General features: G+C 44.7%; 1 protein-coding gene across 5 annotated transcripts in view; it reads left to right on the forward strand.

Moving 5' to 3' along the window:
- The window catches only part of SYK (spleen associated tyrosine kinase), a 218,170-nt gene that overhangs the window by 77,606 nt on the left and 117,560 nt on the right, over positions 1-23,004 (forward strand). For all 5 annotated transcript variants that reach the window (XM_068237920.1, XM_068237926.1, XM_068237936.1 and 2 more), the window contains exon 4: positions 12,347-12,485. In XM_068237920.1, coding sequence (XP_068094021.1) covers positions 12,347-12,485 — 139 coding nt within the window. The remainder of the gene's footprint in view (positions 1-12,346; positions 12,486-23,004) is intronic.

Genomic DNA, 23,004 nt, shown 5'->3' on the forward strand with positions numbered 1-23,004 from the left:
ACATAGGAGAAAAGTAATTTATGGCTCATTTTACTCTGGAAGAAACCTACCGTACTTCTTATTTGTATGTTTTCATATATGTTAGGATTTTTGTGACAGTTCCTCTTTAAATGCACGTCATTGTAAGCAGGAAAAGAACAACAGTACACAGCCTTCCAATCTAGAGGAGGACATTGTTTCTGATTGAAACATTGTCAGTTTAAAGGGAACCTTAACTTGGCTAAGAAAATTTTTTTTTTCACTTACCTGGGGCTACTTAGTTTCGTCTGTCTTGCGCAGGTGCAGTACGCGTTGCACATGATGTGTACCTGCGCAGGATGGCCATGACGGTGGGACCATGATTGGCTACGCACGCAGCCAGAGCGGCACATGCGCACTGCTGAAAATGAAACCATCTGCCTGCGGGGGACCAGAGGATCGGTTTGAGATGGAGTGGGCACAGGACGTCTGCAGGGGGCTGGGGAAAGTCCCAGGTAAGTGAAACTTTTTTTTTCTTAGCTCAGTTAAAGTTCCCTTTAAGCACGGGTGAAACAACAACCAACGGGACCCCTGCTTAGATACAAACTCCCCCATGTGGCTAGTAAAACATGCACACCTACACACTTTTTTCACCTGGCACCCTCTCCCCAGAAAAGGGCAGTGGAGCACTGTAATATTTTCCTGCTCCAGCACTTCGCCGTGTCTCTTCTGTTCTTCCCGGCAGATGCACACTCTATACTTCCATACCTCCAGCTTCACTTCCGATCAGATGACATGCATTCAGAGCCAGAGGTATGCAGGATAGAGTGTGTAGCTGTCAGAAAGATCAGAGGAGACCCATACCCCTAAATACAGACATGCTTTATTCATTTTCTCACTTGTGATGTATAGCAAAGTCCGTCACAGTATCCATCACCAGCAAGGATCGACCTCTCGCCGACCGCGTCACAGCCGCCTAACGGCGATCGGCGTAAAGTCCTTGGGCTCTGTTTTGCAGGAGATCGCACGCAGGCTGCGCGTGCATCTCCTGCTTAGGGGGCGGAGATCCGCCCCGCCTTCAGGAGACTGTTAGACGGCGTGATCGCCGTCTATTTCCATGTACAGCACTGCGATCGGCAGCAGCGCTGTACTGGGGACAGCCATGTCACACAGCTGTCCCCCTGGGGGACAAGAGAGCGATTGGCTCTCATAGGCAGAAGCCTATGACAGCCGATCGCTATAATTGGCTGGCTGTGGGAAGGGAGGGGGGAGGAAGGGAAGATTTTTTAAGAAACAGCTTTTTTTAAAAAAAAAAGCTAACAATAATATTTATTTAAAAAAAAATAAACATGGGGCAGCGATCAGACCCCACCAACAGAGAGCTCTGTTGGTGGGGAGAAAAGGGGAGGGGGAATCACTTGTGTGCTGTGTTGTGCGGCCCTGCAGCTTAGCCTTAAAGCTGCAGTGGGCTATTTTACTGAAAATGGCCTGGTCACTAGGGGGGTTTAGCACTGCGGTCCTCAAGAGGTTAAATAATCGACCCAAAAAAACACAACCCTCCCCCCCCCCCCCCTCCCTGTGCACGTGACTCACCGGGAGCCGTGCACAGATGCCGGAAAGCCGGCAGGAGAAACAGGAAGGTTTAAAAGATGGCGCTGGACACTCACTGAGTATTTTGTGGCCTAAAAACCGACCCAAAAATCCCCAAAATGCAGTCCCTTCAGGCATGCCTGTTAGTTGCGACTTCCACTTGCCTGAATTCCAGATAACAGGGACTTTACTGTATTACTTTTCTGGCAGCTATCAGACAACAATGTGTGTGCCTCTAAAGGTGCCATTTTATCGACCTCCATTGGCTTGGACAGTGTTGATGTTGCCAATCGTCTCTAAATGATCGATTTGATAGTCGTTTCAGTAGTCTGTTTTGTAATTCCCTCCATAATGATCGGATTAGTTGTTTTAATTCCTATTATGGGCCAAATTGATTATTTCCGTTTGAAAGTCGATTAGTAAGATTGCATAGTTAATGGGCAGCTTAAAACCAATAGAGACCAACAAGGGCATTGCATTGTGGTATTTGCAGTTCTAATATCTCAGCAAGCTAGGTTAAATATTATTAGGATTATTTACACATCAGTATAGCACTGGAATTTTTTCCAAAGCACTTTAGAGCATACATTGTCACTGACTGTTACTGGGTTTTTAACCACTTCCCGACCGCCTAACGCACAGGGGCGGACGGAAAGTGGAGCCCTTAAGGACCGGCTCACCCACAGAGGCGGCGGTCCTTGTAAGGGCATGGGCGGAGCGATCGCGTCATCCGTGACGCGATCCTCCGCCGGCGCCTGTCACCGCTCGCCCGCCGCAACATTCCGCCGGCTATACGGAAGCGCCGGCGGGATGTTAACCCCGCGATCGCCGCATACAAAGTGTATAATACACTTTGTAATGTTTACAAAGTGTATTATACAGGCTGCCTCCTGCCCTGGTGGTCCCAGTGTCCGAGGGACCACCAGGGCAGGCTGCAGCCACCCTAGTCTGCACCCAAGCACACTGATTTCTCCCCCCCCCTGCCCCAGATCACCCACAGCACCCATCAGACCCCCCCTGCCCATCCCCCAGACCCCTGTTTGCACCCAATCACCCCCCTAATCACCCATCAATCACTCCCTGTCACTATCTGTCAACACTATTTTTTTTTATCTCCCCCCCTGCCCACTGCCCCCTCCTGATCACCCCCCCCCCACCCCTCAGATTCTCCCCAGACCCCCCCCCCCTGTGTACTGTATGCATCTATCCCCCCTGATCACCTGTCAATCACCTGTCAATCACCTGTCAATCACCCATCAATCACCCCCTGTCACTGCCACCCATCAATCAGCCCCTAACCTGCCCCTTGCGGGCAATCTGATCACCCACCCACACCAATAGATCGCCCGCAGATCCGACATCAGATCACCACCCAAACGCAGTGTTTACATCTATTCTCTCCTCTAAACACCCACTAATTACCCATCATTCACCCCCTATCACCACCTGTCACTGTTACCCATCAGATCAGACCCTAATCTGCACCTTGCGGGCACCCAATCACCCGCCTACACGCTCAGATTGCCCTCAGACCCCCCCTTATCAATTCGCCAGTGCAATATTTACATCTGTTCTTCCCTGTAATAACCCACTGATCACCTGTCAATCACCCATCAATCACCCCCTGTCACTGCCACCCATCAGTCAGCCCCTAACCTGCCCCTTGCGGGCAATCTGATCACCCACCCACACCAATAGATCGCCCGCAGATCCGACATCAGATCACCACCCAAACGCAGTGTTTACATCTATTCTGTCCTCTAAACACCCACTAATTACCCATCAATCACCCCCTATCACCACCTGTCACTGTTACCCATCAGATCAGACCCTAATCTGCCCCTTGCGGGCACCCAATCACCCGCCTACACGCTCAGATTGCCCTCAGACCCCCCCTTATCAATTCGCCGGTGCAATATTAACATCTGTTCTTCCCTGTAATAACCCACTGATCACCTGTCAATCACCTGTCAATCACCCATCAATCACCCCCTGTCACTGCCACCCATCAATCACCCCCTGTCACTGCCACCCATCAATCAGCCCCTAACCTGCCCCTTGCGGGCAATCTGATCACCCACCCACACCAATAGATCGCCTGCAGATCCGACATCAGATCACCACCCAAGCGCAGTGTTTACATCTATTGTCTCCTCTAAACACCCACTAATCACCCACTAATTACCCATCAATCACCCCCTATCACCACCTGTCACTGTTACCCATCAGATCAGACCCTAATCTGCCCCTTGCGGGCACCCAATCACCCGCCTACACGCTCAGATTGCCCTCAGACCCCCCCCTTGTCAATTCGCCAGTGCATTAATTACATCTGTTCTTCCCTGTAATAACCCACTGATCACCTGTCAATCACCTGTCAATCACCCATCAATCACCCCCTGTCACTGCCACCCATCAATCACCCCCTGGCACTGCCACCCATCAATCACCCCCTGTCACTGCCACTCATCAATCACCCCCTGTCACTGCCACTCATCAATCAGCCCCTAACCTGCCCCTTGCGGGCAATCTGATCACCCACCCACACCATTAGTTCGCCAGCAGATCCGACGTCAGATCACCTCCCAAGGGCAGTGTTTATATCTGTTCTCTACCCTAAACACCCACTAATTACCCATCAATCACCCCCTGTCACTGCTACCTATCAGATTAGACCCCTATCTGCCCCTAGGGCACTCAATCACCCGCCCACACCCTCAGAATGCCCTCAGGCCCCAGCCCTGATCACCTCGCCAGTGCATTGCTTGCATCTATTCCCCCCTCTAATCACACCTTGAGACACCCATCTATCACCTCCTGTCACCCCCTAGCACACCTACCCATCAAATCAGGCCCTAATTTGCCCCGTGTGGGCTCCTGATCACTCGGCCAAACCCTCAGATCCCCCTCAGACCCCCTTCCGATCACCTCCCCAGTGCATTGATTGCATCTATTTTCCCCTCTAACCACCCCCTGAGACACCCATCAATCACCTCCTGTCACCCCCCTAGCACTCCTATCCATCAGATCAGGCCCAATACAACCTGTCATCTAAAAGGCCACCTTTTTTTCACAAAGTGTCATTTTCCGCTAACTTGTGACAAAAAATAAAATCTTCTATGAACTCACCGTACTACTAATGGAATACCTTGGGGTGTCTTCTTTCTAAAATGGGGTCATTTGTGTGGTTCCTATACTGTCCTGGCATTTTAGGGGCCCTAAACCGTGAGGAGTAGTCTTGAAACGAAATATCTCAAAATGACCTGTGAAATCCTAAAGGTACTCATTGGACTTTGGGCCCCTTAGCCCAGTTAGGGTGCAAAAAAGTGCCACACATGTGGTATCGCCGTACTCAGGAGAAGTAGTATAATGTGTTTTGGGGTGTATTTTTACACATACCCATGCTGAGTGGGAGAAAGATCTCTGTAAATGGACAATTGTGTGTAAAAGAAATTAAAAAATTGTCATTTACAGAGATATTTCTCCCACCCAGCATGGGTATGTGTAAAAATACACCCCAAAACACATTATACTACTTCTCCTGAGTACGGCAATACCACATGTGTGGCACTTTTTTGCAGCCTAACTGCGCTAAGGGGCCCAAAGTCCAATGAGCACCTTTAGGCTTTACATGGGTGCTTACAAATTAGCACCCCCCAAAATGCGAGAACAGTAAACACACCCCACAAATGATGCCATTTTGGAAAGTAGACACTTCAAGGTATTCAGAGAGGGGCATGGTGAGTCCGTGGCAGATTTCATTTTTTTTTTGTCGCAAGTTAGAAGAAATGGAAACTTTTTTTTTTGTCACAAAGTGTCATTTTCCGCTTACTTGTGACAAAAATTAATATTTTCTATGAACTCACTATGCCTCTCAGTGAATACTTTGGGATGTCTTCTTTCCAAAATGGGGTTATTTGGGGGGTATTTATACTATCCTGGAATTCTAGCCCCTCATGAAACATGACAGGGGGTCAGAAAAGTCATAGATGCTTGAAAATGGGAAAATTCACTTTTTGCACCATAGTTTGTAAACGCTATAACTTTTACCCAAACCAATAAATATACACTGAATGGGCTTCTTTTTATCCAAAACATGTTTGTCCACATTTTTCGCGCTGCATGCATACAGAAATTTTACTTTATTTGAAAAATGTCAGCACAGAAAGTTAAAAAAAATCATTTTTTGCCAAAATTCATGTCTTTTTTGATGAATATAATAAAAAGTAAAAATTGCAGGAGCAATCAAATAGCACCAAAAGAAAGCTTTATTAGTGACAAGAAAAGGAGCCAAAATTCATTTAGGTGGTAGGTTGTATGAGCGAGCAATAAACCGTGAAAGCTGCAGTGGTCTGAATGGAAAAAAAGTGGCCGGTCCTTAAGGGGTAGAAAGCCCTAGGTCCTCAAGTGGTTAATCTAATGTCCCTACTTAGCATTACCAAACGGGCCAGAGGCTGTCAAGGAAAAAGCCTTATTGCGTTCTCCACTAGTCTCTTCCTCTATATAACTAACCTAGAAGAAGTATGCAAATCAGGTGCTCTGCTGGTTTGTTCCAGGTATATGACACAGTCACCGTTGAAGACAAAGCAGCGGTACAGATATCATTTAATAAGGAACTACAGGGTGCTCATGCAAAGGTCCTAAAAAAGTGATTGTGGTTTTGTGAAGCCCCCAGTGAAATACAAGAAACATCACCACTGTATAAAATCAAGCATATCTTTATTGCACATATTCAAACCTATGCTGTTAATGACAGAACAGAACAGTTTAGACTCCAGCAGATCCACCATTTTCTTTCATCCCTTCGGTTGGAATATCACTTCCTTGGAATCTCTAAGTATTTATGACCCCCTGAGAAAGAAGCCCTTCTTTATAATGTATTTAATTATGATGTATATAATTCCCCTCCTGTGGGCCAGAAGAAAAAACCTATGTTGGCTTGGGGACAGGCCCATAGCATATCAGCAGTGGATCCATTGTGGTGAAACTCTAGCCCAAGGAAGCTTTTAGGCCTCTGAGCTTGAAACCTCCCTTAAAGAGAACCTGAGACAGTTCAGTGTGCCTCATTTATACGTACCTGGGGATTCCTCCTGCTCCATGAGGACCGTGGGCTCCTTTACCCTCCTACCCAGTTGTCCCAGGAATGTATGCGCAGAACACCACGACTGGCCCCCAATCAAAGAAGATACCAGAGGTGACCACGGGACAACGGATCAGCTGGCAAGGACAGGGAGCCCATGGTACTCATGTGGCTGAAGGAAGACCCAGGTACGTATAAATAAGGCACGGTGTACTGTCTCATGTACATTTTAAGCTGTTCCATCGCGCCTATCTAGTCCCATTGAAAGTTGGTAAAATGATCCCAGGCAATCCCCATTATGTATTTAAAGGGAACCTGTACTGAGTAAAATTATTTAAAATAAACACATGAGGTAACTTCAAATGAACATTAAATAGTTACCTTGCCATCAGTTCCTCTAAGAAGCTCAACATTTTCATCTGACAATGATCCCTTCCAGTTCTGACAACATTTTGTCAGAACTGAAATATATCAGTTGCTGTCAGTTATATATCAGTTGCTGTCAGTTATAGCTGAGTGCACAACTGATATGGCCGGTAATGTCCATGTTTCCCTATGGCTCAAGTGGGCGATATTACAGTATAACAGTATGCTGACCAGAAAGCTGTTATGGGGTAATGGCCATTTTCAAAATGGAGGACGGAGAAGTCCCTTGATCACAGCGGACAAACAGGAAGCAGGAGAGGAGAGAGAGATTGATGAGTAGACTACACAGGAGGTAAGCATGACGTTTGTATGTTTATTTTGACTTTTAATTTTCAGTTCAGGTTTTCTTTAAGGGTGTCAGATGGTTGGCTCAATAGAACATACTTAGTGGTTCTGCCCAGTTGCTTCCAAATTTTGGTCCCAGTTAGCCAAGCTTTATATTCGAGTCCAGGTTTTGGAAAAACACTTCTCCTGGGTCTAAAACCTGATAAAACTAAATATCCTAAGCATAGATACATAGCCATAATTGCTAACCTTCTTGGCGGTAACCCCGGGGTAAGCCGCCGGAGGGTGCCGCTCAGGCCCTGCTGGGCCGATTTGTTTAATTTTTTTTTTGCTGGACGCAGCTAGCACTTTGCTAGCTGCGCCAGCACCCCGATCGCCGCCGCCGCGCGCCCGATCGCCGCTATCCGGTGCGGCGCGCGGCCCCCCCCCCCCCCAGACCCTGTGAGCTGCCTGGCCAATCAGTGCCAGGCAGCGCCGAGGGGTGGCCCGGGACTCCCAATGACGTCCCGACGTCAGTGACGTCGGTGACGTCATCCCGCCCGTCGCCATGGCGACGGGGGAAGCCCTCCAGGAAATCCCGTTCTTTGAACGGGATTTCCTGATCGGAGATCGCCGAAGGCGATCGAAGAGGGCGGGGGGATGCCGCTGAGCAGCGGCTATCATGTAGCGAGCCCTGGGCTCGCTACATGATATAGAAAAAAAAAAATAAAAAAAAAACTGCCGCGCTGCCTCCTGGCGTATTTTTTTTATACCGCCAGGAGGGTTTTAAACTATATTTAGCTTCTTTGTGGTTCAAACCTAAGCTTAGCATTACCTCTGTGAATAATAAAAATGATAGGAAGCAGCTGTCAGAAATGATTGAGGCCTGGAACCCACTAGAGTACTTTTTTGAGCGTTTATAGGGAGTGCTTTAAATTGCTTGTGATTTCCCTAAATGCTCTGCCAATTTAAATAAATGTAACAAATTCCACAGTAGAGATGAGCAAAATTGCAATTGCAGGACATACAGCATTTTGGGAGCATTTGCGTTTCAGAGTAAAGTATTGAAGCACAGGCAAATTGCTCAGGAATAGTGATTTGTGTGTGATTTTAAATTACTGCACACTGTAAAAAAACTTAAAAAGGACCAATCAGAAGTAAAATCACTAATCCCTATCACAATTGCTGGCAAAAACGTATACTTTTAAAATTGCTACCAAAATCGTCAGAAAATCGCTTACAAAACACGAATTAAAAACGCTAGTGATTTGCGATTTGTAGTGGGTTCCAGGCCTCACTCTAACATCCTGGATAAACTTCCGATTCACTATAAAACTTGGGAACCTTGGACTGACCGGAGAAGTGGTTTAGATGATGAGCTGTGGCTGAATACATAAGGGACTACTTTGGGTTGGATTTTCTTCTTTAATATTTGTGGAGTAGAATCAACTGTGCCACACACTTTTATTCTCGTTTACCAATCTGGTTTCCCGTATTAACAACCTCTCAGTTTTGTTTATTAATTTTAGTTGTTTGAATTTGTTTCATATCTTGACATACAAGTCATATTTTGTGGAAACTTGATAAGCTCCACTATGTAGGGGACATGTATAATTTCCTATTTTTACTATCACCTGTATCCACTGTATTGTTTGTGAACTGCTGTTCACTTGAATAATCATGCTGTATTATGTATGACTTCTATAATAAAAACTTTTGATACTAAAAAAATGAAACTTGATTGATTAAGGGGGACAAGGAACACAAAATATTTCATGCTACCGGTACCTTATTAAAGGGACTCCGAGCAGTGCAGAAACTATGGAAAGATGCATACCATTTTGAAGCTCTTTTTCTCCTCTTTACAACGATATATAAACCGCCGCCCTACGCCTTTTAGTTTTCGCTATTTTCCCGATCAAAATCGTGGCCGCAAAAATAGCGAAAACTAAAAGGTGTAGGGTCGTTGGAAAGAGGAGAAAGAGAGATTCAAAATGGTATGCATCTTTCCATAGTTGCTTGTATTACACAGGACGACTTTTCCCCAAAGTCAGCAGCTAAATGGAGCTGCCGCGATTTCGATCGCGAAAATATCGAAAACTAAAAGGTGTAGGGCGGCGGTTATATATTGTTGGAAAGAGGAGAAAGAGAGCTTCAAATGGTATGCATCTTTCCATAGTTTCTGCACTGCTCGGAGTCCCTTTAACATTATATTTAGTTCTGAATATGTGTATTATGATGGAATACTGAGATTATAATACATGAGGTTAATTCCAACCGGTTTAGAAGAAAATACTCTACAATCATCAATTTATGATTCCAATTTCAATAAAAACCATTGAAAACAAACACCAAATATCTATGACCAAATATATATTTACTACTTGTATTTGTTTAGAATAAGACATAAGACCTGTTTTACTTACAAAATACCAAGACAAGACAACATTTATATTTGTCTTCTACTGAATAGATGCTGGCTTACTAAACAGGAAGATAATAACGTGTACAATAACGTGTATTATGCTACTATCTTAGTATGTTATGCTGGGCATACACGGCGAGTTTCTAGTTATCAATCGAGCCGCTAATGGCTCGATTGATAATATCCGACGTGTCCGATCACCGCGGCGGATCCATTCCGCGCTCGATCCCCGGGGGCGGACAATGCAAAAAAAATGAAGCGCTGATAAGGAAGTGCCCGCGGGGACGAGCGGGAATCGTTCCGGGCGGCCACGGGGACGAGCGAGGAGGCGCCCCCATCGATTCTGGCGCATTATCTAACCGTGTATTCCCAACATTAGCTTAGTAGCGTGGGCCTTACCTATGTAATGCTGGATGTGCTAATCGTTGAATGTGCACTAGGTAATCAGTGTAAGTAATAGTAAAATAAAATTGCTGTGTGCTCCCAGGGCAAAGCAGCTTTACCAATGTTTAGACCTGATAGGGCAGTGTTCTCAATCAATCAAGCGCTGTATTTTGTGTGCAACTGTGGGTACCATTGCCAGCTGGACTGTGCCAGTGCTTGAGTCTGTTTTTCGTTATTACGTGTAGTTTTAGGTTTACATAGATAGAAAGAAAGCCAGAGACAGACTATTTTGTGCCTGTTCCTAAAGCATAAGGAGGCATACTTACTATCCCTGCCCTATCTAGCTCCACCAGAAGACCTCACAAATAACCGGGGCAATGCCCACATGAAACTCAGTGCCGGAGTCAGCAACTGTTAGAGCCCAAAGTCCCTTAGTAAGGTTACGGTCCATATGCAAGCACTGTACCACATTTTCAATATCTTAACAATGGACTCTCAAAAAATTGCTATCACAGCCAGGACCTTATAACAGCAATTATGACAAATGGCGCTTAATTTGATTTTGATGTGGTCACTTAAAGACCACTTTACTTTATAACATTATTCTTTCAGGTTTCATGTAATTCAGCTTTAAATGAGCGACTGTGGTCTCCAACAATGCATCACTACTAAATATGCAAATTATCTCTTTATGACAGGCTTACATCCAGAACTGCTGGTGTATCGCAAGCCTATAGGTTATAAAATTCACAGAGCCTTGTGCTTTTTAGTAGGAGGGCTTTTCAGTCTCTTTTAGTCCTATACTTTCCTAGTAGTTTTGGGTCACCCAGAGCCGCTTGGGTATTCTGTTTTACTGGTCTAAGCCCTATCCCATAGAGCCACATTAATCCCTACCATGCACTGAGGAGGACCAACAATCTGAAATAGGCCGTCTTGCATGTTGGTTTGATGTGTCAGACCAAATTCACAAAAATTTCAGTAAGATTGCCATCCGCAGGCAGCATAAAATAGTTTAACCACTTACGCGGGTTATGTAGCATGCATTGGACAATTAGAGCAACATGCATTACTTGAGTGACACATGCTATGGTACTTGCATATGAAAAGGTGCAATGTCACTTTAAGATTCATCTACAGGGTGGGCCATTTATATGGATACACCTTAATAAAATGGGAATGGTTGGTGATATTAACTTCCTGTTTGTGGCATATTAGTACCGTATATGTGAGGGGGGAAACTTTTCAAGATGGGTGGTGACCATGGCAAACATTTTGAAGTCGGCCATTTTGAATCCAACTTTTGTTTTTTCAATAGGAAGAGGGTCATATGACATCAAATTTATTGGAAATCTCACAAGAAAAATGTTGTAACGTAACTTTATTATTTCATGAGTTATTTACAAGTTTGAGTTTCTGACCACTTTTAAATGTGTTCAATGTGCTGCCCATTGTGTTGAATTGTTAATGCAACCATCTTCTCCCACTTACTGTATATTCTGGCGTATAAGACTTTTTAACCCTTGAAAATCATCTGAAAAGTTGGGGGTCGTTTTATACGCCGGGTGTCATTGATGCCGGGTGATACGCCCTATCCTGTTACCGCCTCTCAGATCTCGCTGCTGAGGACCGTAGTGAAGTGGGCAGGTGCACATGTGCGAAATCTGAGAGGCAGAGAAGGAGGTAAATAGGATACAAGGGCGGGCCAGACGGGTGAAAGAGGCGAGTTTCATGGGCACAGTGCGATCTATTAGTCCATACAGCTCTGATAAACAAGTAGACAAGGAGAGCTGACCAGTCCACTTAGGGAGAATTGACTAATCCAACCAGTCAATCGCCTATATATTGTTATATACTGGGTACCACATACAGTACAGCACCAGTATCTGTTCATACATAGCAGCAGTATATGATTTTTTAATTTGGTGTGCGTTGGAAGAGGGGTAGTCTTATACGGTGAGTATATCCCAAACTCTATATTTTAACTGGAAAAGTTGGGAGGTCGTCTTATATGCCCAGTCGTCTTATACGCCGGAATATACGGTAATTAACAAATGTTTGCAAGCAATACACTGCAATTTTACTGTTACTTAGGACTGGTATTGATTAAGTCAAAGCTACAAATTAGTATCTATAAACTGGTAAACAGAATGTTTTACTACAGCACTAATTATGAAATGTCTTATAGGGCTATTGAATTATTTTGTTTGTATCCTCCGTAGAATAAGAGAAAGGGATAGCAATGGATCCTATGCTCTGTGTTTGCTGCATGATAGAAAAGTTTCACATTATCGCATTGACCGTGACAAAACTGGAAAATTGTCAATACCAGAAGGAAAGAAATTCGACACTTTATGGCAGGTAAGTTATGATTTTAAACATTATCTTGAACTCTCTCATTACTTTTTCCCTTAAAGGGTTAGAAATTAGTTATTCAATGTAGGGTATATTTGAAGGGATGAGGTATTTAAAAAGCCAAGGCAAATATGAAATAGGAATAAGAAATAATTTTGCATATCAGAGATGGAACAGTATATATTGTTAGGTCATGTTGCTATGTATTAAATGAGCACAGAAGACACTTGGCCTTATGCATTTGCTGAACTCACAAGCATTAAGCTCTGGCAGTGGCAGGTTTTAATATCCGGCTAAGACACCGTCACCTGATGCAATTGTACTTTTCACTTGGCAGAGCGGAAAAAAAACTTGTTTAACTGATTTGATCTCCAAGTTTTCCCTCTATGCATTTGCAAGTTTAGTGCTGCTGGGAAGCAACATAAAGGAAGATGACTGAATTTATCAGCAGCTTGAAGCAGGTGATAGGTCCCTATCAGTCAACTGCCGCTGGCTTTAAAAAAAAAAAGTTTATTAATCCGCGTATGTGTGCTGGTATAGACAGAAAGGCTTAACCAGACAGCCTATTGAAATCTAATTCTAAGCAGCACCAGCCTGCATGGTTCAGGACATAAGGGTCCTTGCAGGAAAGGGGCAGAATTCTGTTCCTTACCCTGCAAAGTAACTGTCTATGTCAAGGACGTAGGACCCACCTCTGCTGCTCAGGAGGAGGTGGTGGTGGTAATAACTACCCTCATGCATGTGAGGATAGGGCCTGGGTGGAGGACTTACAGTGGACTCTTGGGGTCCCCTTTAAAAAGGCAACCTTCAGTGTCCTTCCCCTTCCAAGTAAATTGGTATAGGTGGTCACTTTTTACCTCATACCTATTTAATGTAATGTTGATTAAAAAAAAAAGCCAGATACTTACCTATGGAGAGGGAAGATTCTGGGTCCTATAGAGCCTTCCCTCTCCTCTCCCAGTCCCCGTTCAAGCACAGGATCCCCTGTAGCAGTATTCAACCAATTTGGTCAAATACTGCTGTGTTTGCCACCAAAGGGAGGCTCCATAAGTCTTTGGGAGCTCGAGTGTTCCCGAAGACAGGCCGCTCCATAAGACGCACTTGCGAGCCCCTCTCTCACACATGCATGTGCAGTATGGAGCCACCTGTCTTTGGGAGGACTCAGTTCCCAAAGACTTCCAAAGTCCCCCACGGCGGCGGATTTAAATGAAGGAGAGGATAGGCAAGTGATGGCTAACCTTGGCACTCCAGCTGTGACAAAACTACAAATCCCATCATGCCTCTGCCTCCCCGAGTTATGCTTAGAACTGTCAGAGTATTGCAATGCCTCATGCAGGGGCGTATCTGGGTAATATAGCGCCTATGGCAAACAATGAAATTGCGCCCCCCCCCCCCCCTCAGTCAGAGCCCCCTTCCCCTCTAAAAACGGCATCATTTCTCGTGTATTTGTGTTATGGTTGCTTGTGTGTTTTGGCTCAGGATATTGCTGAGGTTACTTTTTTGGAAATAGCTCTTGTTATTCACTCTCTTTCCTCTGTTCTAACACTAAGCAAAGTGCGCCCTACATGCATAGGTTAAGTAGCCATATTCCCCAGATAACAGCATTAATCTGATCTGAGGTCTGAATGACAGGGAGGCATGGAGGCAAGCAGGCTGGTGTAGGGCAGGGGTAGGCATGCCGCCAATTGTGCTGTGGCGCCCGTGGCACAAGCCATGCCTGCACCCCTCTAGATACGCCTCTGGCCTCATGGGACTTGTAGTTCCACCACAGCTGGAGTGCCAAGGTTAGCCATCACTGGGATAGGCTCTATAGGACCCAGAGCCTTCCTCTCCTTAGGTAAGTATCTGGCTTAAAAAAAAAAAAATCCCATTGACTTTAAACCATAAATGTATTAAAGAAATAATTCTTCCAATGTCAATTTCTTCTGTAGTTAATGGTTTATGCATATACATTTATCACCTCAATTGGCCCTGCTATTGGTTGACCACACCGATTATGAAGAAGAACACAGGCCTTTAATTTGAAATACTATATTAACCTGACTTCCCTTAATTGTAACCATTTGGAAGTTCTCAGGCATTCATTGTACTTATCCCTGCACTCAAAAGAAACCTCCAACTTGAACACAGTATTTGGAGTTGATCTTTTGACACGCATGACTCTTTCAGGGTCACAGGATCATTAGGTCATTGTTCCAATACTCTCTCTCTTGGTTTATGCTAGACCATGATACAGTCGTACAAGAGCATCACCCTTTCTCCTTCACTAATTAAGGGGTTACGGATGCCTGCTTACCCCAAGCCTGGAACCTATAATATCTCCAAAGAGACCTTATACTTTAGTTGGGTGCAAGTTTAATGTTTTACAATGTCCATGTTTTAGTAATGGCCCATTTCAACTCTTTTCCTTGAACTGGGTTGTTAGATGTCCTCCACACTACCCAGCCGTGAGTAGTCATGTAAATAGGTAGTGGTTGGACCATTGTTGCTGTTAAGATACTTTCTCCATTGTTTTATGTAGGTAGAAAAAAACAAGAAAAAAAAAAGTCTTGTAAAAGTAATACCTTTTTAATGGCTAACTGATAAAGTTAACCTCTTGAGGACCGCGGTGTTAAACCCCCCCTAGTGACCAGGCCATTTTTTCCTAATTGGGTCACTGCAGCTTTAAGGTCTCACTGCAGGGACGTACAACTGAGCACATAAGTGATTCCCCCCCCCCACCCTTTTTCTCCCCACCAACAGAGCTTTCTGTTGGTGGGGTCTGATCGCCCCCCCCAATGTTTATTTTTTACACCAATATTTTTTTTTAATTTGTGGATTTTTTTTCCTCCCTCCCCCAGTCAGCCTATCATAGTGATTGGCTGTAATAGGCTTCAGCCTATCACAGCAGATTGCTCATGTGTCCCCCAGGGGGACAGCGTTGACACACAGCTGTCCCCAGTACAGCGCTGCCTTAGATCGCAGCGATGTACAGAGTTAATAGATGGTGGTTTCACCAGCTAACAGTCTCCGAGCAGTAATCACCGCTGGGAGGCTGAAGGTGGAGCAGAGCTCCTTCATTCAAGCGGGGCGCCCTGCAATCTCCATTCCAGGCCATTCACGCCAATCAGCGTGGAGTGGTCCTGGGGCTGCCGCGCTGCTCATGCCAATCGGCATGGAGCAGTCGTGAAGCAGTTAAATTATGCAAGCTTTCTGGGATCTAGTTCCCTTCTTCAGGCATATTTCCAGATATTAGCTGAAGTAAAACACTGAGGCAGGTAAATCTACCTGGATCAGTGTTTTACTTCAGATACCATCTGGAAATATGCCTGAAGAAGGGGACTAGATCCCAGAAAGCTTGCATAATTTAACTTTATCAGTTCTCCATTAAAAGGTATTACTTTTACAAGTGTTGATGTTTTTTTCTACGTACATAATTTTGTTTCGCTAACACTGTACAGAAACATTTTGACTGCTATCCATTGTTTTTATTAAACACTGACGTATTTTTTTACCTATAGCACTATATTGGTATTTTTATTGCCTTTTTGAATTATGTATGTACAACACTAAACTTATTAAAAATGTAAATGCTAAAAAAAGAAAAATGTTCAGACAGGTAGGAGCAAATGGAAGAATATGCTAGATTTCCCATCCATTCTCTATGGAACCATATGTAATTACAATATACCACACAAACCTAACAGAATAGAGAAATGCAGTAAGTCATCATAAGCCATCCCTGGTCTTTTATAAATTGTACACAGAAGTGGTAAACTAAGCAGCAAATCACCTCTTCTAAATATCATAGTAAATGGACCCATAAATAAACGATCGGCATACTTATTGTCATACTTTACATAGTTCACTTTATTAAAAAGGGATAAAAGCCAATAAAATTCAACATGTACATTTCAGTAGTTTCCACCAAAGTAAATTGAAAACTGAGTGTTGCAAATCTTGTCTTAATGTTCATTTTATGTATAGAGTATTTTCTATAAGGCTTAGGACCTGTTAGGTTTCCTCATCAGTTGAAGCCACAAGCACAGGTGTTACTGTGTGAGCTGGATTTCTTGGTCTCTGGTATTCCCACGCAAACCTGACAAAACCAAAGAGCCAGTAACAGCTCTAATGATAAAAACTCTGCTCAGAAGGAAATATCCTTTTTAGAAAAAAACATTACTCTGGTAATAGATGACTGCTATGCATACATTATACCTACACAGATGATCAATACATAAACTAGTACAGATCACTTCAGTTAAGCACCATGAGCAGACGAATAGTTCGAAGGAATCTTCTTTATTCCATCTCAAGCAGTTGAAAGAACGCCATCTCACGCAATAGTAAAAATCCAAAACTCCATTGACGAATACAGTCACAACTCCAGCACAATTATTACTCTAAACAAAGCTCGCCTGGCTCTTAAGGCCCCTCTAAACCATGCAATAGTATCCCTCGATCCTAAATGTGATTGAAAAATCCAATAGAATGGGATGCAATTGGATATGCAAAAAGAGAGGAATCGAATGTTTCTAGTCAATTTTTCGATCTCAATTTTTGCAATCGGATTCTCGAACGCAATGTGATCAGACAGGTTGGATTTTTATCTTTTCTCAAATGCAACAATTGAACATTTTGTTGCTAGCTCGTATTTGCAACCGATTAATCAAATGTAATTACGGTTGAACCGCAAGAATGCTTGAATTAGCATGTACGCTGCCAGGTCCTGACGTCACGCCATTTGACACCTTGCAGGTATGGAGACGTGACGTGGGACATTGTTGAGTGAGGTGATTTTCCCATGCCGCCTGCACAGTTTGCAGCGAGGGGGGCATTGTGATGTTATAGCATTCACGATGCTAAGCATCACGCATACAGTTTTCCCAAGCCTACCCTATACTATACAGATTTTGCATGGGGAAGCAAGGGTGACAGCAAGTGGATTGGACAATTGGGTTCGGTGATTTTCATTTCTCCTGGGGAGGGGATTAGTATGTCAGCTGACTCCCTGATGATAGGGGCGGCTTGTACCATCTGGGAGCTGTACCATCTGGGCTGGTACAGCTCTGGATGCTTTCGCAGATGGGTCCATAGCGCCTGGCAATATCGATGCCCGCTTGGTGGGGAAAAGGTTAAAAAGCCATGGGAAAGTGTACACCTTTGTGTATGCCTGCATGTGGAGGAAGAACAGATAAACTTTCTGGGCAGCAGGGCATTTCTGCAATCATAATTGTGCTTCCTAACCAAAAATAAAAATTGCACATGTGTAGTCAATTGGTATCTTTTTGTGTGTGTTTAGATGATTGTGATTTGAAATTAAAAAACAATTTACCCGTGTTTTGTCCCATGTGTGTACCTGTAGTTAAAGTAATTGTGGATAAAGCCTTTCCCTGTCCCTTATTATTTTAAGGTGCATGCCAGCATTGGGTAAATTATGGTCTGTAGGCCACATCAGGGTGGACGGATTGCCGTATCCTTCAGCCCACCCTCCCTGCAGAGTTTTGTGTGTGTAGTGGGGGATTTAATAACTTACCGTCAATGAGCACTTCCCCCATTGGGTCTCCATGGCAACGGGATGTCACAAGTTGTGACACCAGGGATTGCATGTCAGGTGATGCCTCCTTGCCATATAAGCAAAATGCATGAAGCAGCAATTGAAGGTGATTTTGTAATCCCCCCACTCCGGTTTGCAACTTAGCAGGGAGGGCAGTGGGAAGTGAATGTATATAATGAATTGAAATAATTTACATCTGCGGACCGTGGACCACAACATGCGGGGGCAGCACACGTAATGTTCCCAGCCCTGGTATAGGCTTTAATTAAGCTCTAGGCTTTATACCACAGGCCAACAACGTCCCACTGTGAATTAAGTCATTATAATGCAGGTTAACACACTGTATAATTAAAGATATGCGACATTCACAGTGCGACCTTACCAACGCACTGTCAATGTTGCATTATGTTAACTCACTGCCTCCAGTGCGTTACCTGTAAACACAGACGATACACAGATACAGAGAGCCATACATTGCATTGCTCCACTCTATGTACTGTATGCTATGTTAAAACAGCGTTAATGTTCATTACCACTTTTTGGGAGCATTGTGTTGTAATACTGCCGTTCGCTTTTAATGTCGCATTACAGCACAACGTCCCACTGAGAATAATCCGATATACCTGTAAACAAACTATGTGTATACCTGTAAAATTATGGGCCAACACTCCTACAACGGGTTCACAATTTTAAAAACAAACAATGTTGTAGACAACCAGCAAAACAACATTTTCAGGTTGCAATCCCAGCAATACCTTGCAAACAACACTGTCCCCAAATGTGGATTTTTATTAGTGGTTCCAATGAGGATGCCAAAGTAAACAGTGTTTCCATGTCTCCATCGTTGAGCAATCATGACATTTCACGTTTATTGCTTATAAGTATGGCATGCAAACACTTTTTAATCAATATAAAATTTACTGAAAAAAAAAAAATAAAGATTAAAAAAAAAAAAAAGATGGCCAGAACAAAAAACACGAGTAATAATAAAATCACCTTTGATTCCAAAATAAACTATAATGTGTGATATGTAAAACTGTTGTCCGCAACCATGTGTTGATAAGAATCAGGTGGAAGTTGGTAGCGCTGCATGCTGGAACAACGTGGACATTTAGAACTCATGATTTCACTGAGCGCTGTTAAAGGAAAACTTAAGTCAGAAAAAAAAATGACATTTACTCACCCGGGGCATCCCTCAGCCCCCCGAAGCTGGATGGTGCCCTCGCAGCCCCGCTCCGATCGTCCTGTCCCTGCCGGCGGCTACTTCCGGGTTCGGCGACAGCCGCCGACAGGCTGGGAACGCGGCTGATTTTCCACGTTCCCATGATATAGCGGCTGGGAACGCGGAAAATCAGCCGCGTTCCCAGCCTGTCGGTGGCTGTCACCGAACCCGGAAGTAGCCGCCGGCGGGGACAGGACGATCGGAGCGGGGCTGCGAGGGCACCATCCAGCTTCGGGGGGCTGAGGGATGCCCCGGGTGAGTAAATGTCATTTTTTTTTTCTGACTTAAGTTTTCCTTTAACAAGGGTGCCTTGTAAGCCTTTATATACGCAGTCATTGATGATCATTTCGACAGCGCAATGTTGCACTGTCACCATGTGTCTCATTTGCCTCCCAATCAGTGGCATAGCCAAGGAGCTGTGGGCCCCGATGCAAGTTTTACATTGGGGGCCCCCCAAGCACTCTATACATAACAACTGATATGGCGCACCAAAACCTGCCAATGGCAACTACAGTGTCAGAGGTGCAAGAAGGAGAAGGGGGACAGTTTGTTAATTATTACCACTATTCAAAGCATCTATAGAAGTGATTATTATGAGCACAGGACCAATAGAGAGCTAATACTGTAGTTGAGGGAGGGCCCTTTGGGGGCCCCTCAGGCCCAAGGGCCCTGATGCGGTTGCTACCTCTGCACCCCCTATTGCTACGCCCCTGCTCCCAATGTTGTCAAGGTAACAGTCAATGTCATCCTGTTGATTCTTTAGGAGGCTCAAAGCAATGGCCATTGAAGCCGAATCTCCATGCATAGTCGACGCACGTTTTCTCTTGCTTCTTGCCCTTGCAGTTGGATTAGGTGTTCTTTCACTGCTCTGACTTTGACAAGGCGGGGCGTCTGGTGAATCACACACAAGAGAATGTGGGAAATCTTCCGGAGTGGCCTGCAAAACAACAGTGCATTAGTACATATACAATTCTACTTGGTTTCTCGGCCCATGGGTTTCGCATACACTAACAAAAGACTGTCTGTTAACAGCTGCCTACAATCTGTGTCCTGGACCCGACCCCTCACTCACATGGCGGGGTGGGAGGTCCATTGAGTAGCATCACGCGTCACACTTGGTTGTTATTTGGATAATTGGTAAGCTTGTCAAAATGTATTAGCTTAGGAAATTGGGAGACAAATCAATATATCATTTTAATAGTAAGGTTCAACTCCCATAACCAAATGCACACAAGCCTCTATCTCTGGGATCCGGCCCGTAATGTGGTAGGTTGGACAGCCAGGAAATTGGGACGTGTCTGGACACAGTAGCAGGATACGTCATACTGCTTAGTGGGTCAGTGAACTGCATGGTTTTGGCAGATTCCATGGCTTATTAAAATTAGATGTAAATCTATTTTCTTTTCATACTTTGACTCAAATCAAACAAATGGAATGGAATGTGCGCAACATTGCAGTCTGTTGATTTGATGTGACTCACATTAACACCACAGGACTTTCTTCAGATTAAATATGCAATTTTCTGTCTTGAGGCAAGCAGTTTATGTTAACATTTCCAAAAAGAAGTGACTCACTCACACTATGCATATGAACCGCAGTGATAAATGTTATCAAAATTAGGTCACATACGGCTACATATGCCCAACCACACACCCACCCCACCGTTATGGTTCTGTTGTCACCAGTGGCCTACCTAGCAACAGGAGCAGAATTGGGAAAAGGTCACATAAGGTCACTGCCTATCGTACTGTCCCCTGAGTTGCTGGATGTCCCCCTAGTTTACTTCCTACCTCACCCCCAGCAGACCTGCGTGACTAGGGCAACACCACAAACATTTGGGAAGGGTTTTTTGAGCATTAGGAGAGCGTTGATGTGCAGGCTAGTAGGAAGAGCTCCATCATTCACGGTAAAAAGCAGAGGGGACGATGGGAAGTGTCAGGGTGAAGGAAGGGGATGGGGGGTTTGCTATACTGTGGTTGTCAACATCTACCTATATTGGAGGGGCACTGAACTATGGGGGTGGGGCAGTTTACGTATACTGTGGGTGATAACTACCATAACTGGGGCAACAGCTACCTATGGGGGGAAGGGTTTTTATTTCAGTTACCTGTACTGGGCAGCCAGGTACCTATACAGATGGGCCAGCTACTGATAGTGGTAACTATAGGGGTCTGACAGTTTTAGGGGTGAAGTACAGTTATCCATACTGGGGAGGCACCAATCGGTATTGGTGGCACACTGCTGCCACCTGTACTGTGAATTTGGTAACAATATTATACCAATCCGCTTCTGCCTGGCAGAAAGTAAGGAAGGGTGAGGGCCATAGCAGCTCCCTTTGCCAGGGCTAGGCTGAACCCATGAAAGAAGTAAAGACTTACCACTGAGGTACTGTCATGCAATTCTGCTTCTGCAGGTGACTGGCATACTGTCCTTGGATGTGTTTTGAGATGGTGAACTGGTTGTGTCTGTGGCAGCCGAAGTAGATGCAAGAGTCCTTTCTGGCAGCATAGTAGCTGTCGCAAGTCTTGGCACCGTCTGGTCCATCACAAACTGCAGCAGGTTTATTATCATTATCATTATAACAAAATCTAGCAATTGCACAATGCCCAAACAGGGCTAGACCATAAGTACCAGAAACTTGGTCAATAGTAGACCTATCCCATGTACACAACAATATGATCGCTGTGGTAATACATGGGAGGTTTCCGGTCTCAGGTAATGAGAGATAAAAGACTGTATATGGTCAGTATTGGTATGAACACTAAAGGGTGAGGGTCTTTTCTGATCCCCCCCACTGGTCAACTTGTATTCCCTGTGGGGTGTAGCCATCTCTGCCCCAGTATCACCAATTGAGACCTACATCACAGTACAATTTCCTCTAAAAATGAATACCTATATAATGAGCACAATTGTGGCAGAAAAACACTGGGTGCAAGTTCCCCTAGTACTGAGGTGTGGTTTGCTCGCACACAGGTCAATGTAGATCAGCCACACTAGTTGCAAAGGACCCCATGGGGGTCAAGGATATAGGTAATCCTCCTTCACAGAAGGTAACTGGGGTAACACATATAAGTGGGTGCATGAGTGTCAATATTTACAGTGCTCTCAACAATTGTTTCACCCTAATACAGGGCGTCGTCAGGAGAAAATAGTGCACAACATAAAAAACACAGTACAAAGATATCCCCACACCAAGTGTCAAAGTTTCCCCCAGTAATAGCCCAAGTCAGAGCTAAACGAGCTGTCAGCTGAATGTGCTTAAATAGCCACTACCCTGCCACACCCGATCTATCAGGTCCACCCCTTGCTTCTAAATTATCCATATTGCCTGTTGTGTAAACCTACCTGTTTGCACAACCTCCCCACAGGGCTGCCCCCATCCACAGCATGAGTGAACGGTGATGACACATCTACTCACCGCTCTCCAAGCCTCGTTCTGGCTGCTGGTGTCATATCCTGTGATGTCATACCCCTTAGGTTGCCATGCGTCCCTAGCAACGCGTATATAGCAACGCGTATATCCAATGCGGACGCTGGTATTGTGTAAACAGGTTGCCATGCGTCCCTACGCGTAATGGTTAAGGGCTCTGCCTCTGACGCAGGAGACCAGGGTTCGAATCTCGGCTCTGCCTGTTCAGTAAGCCAGCACTAATTCAGTAGGAGACCTTTGGCAAGTCTCCCTTACACTGCTACTGCCAATAGAGCGCGCCCTAGTGGCTGCAGCTCTGGCGCTTTGAGTCCGCAAGGAGAAAGCGCCATATAAATGT

This window comes from Hyperolius riggenbachi, chromosome 1, assembly GCF_040937935.1.
Source record: "Hyperolius riggenbachi isolate aHypRig1 chromosome 1, aHypRig1.pri, whole genome shotgun sequence".
NCBI lineage: Eukaryota > Metazoa > Chordata > Amphibia > Anura > Hyperoliidae > Hyperolius > Hyperolius riggenbachi.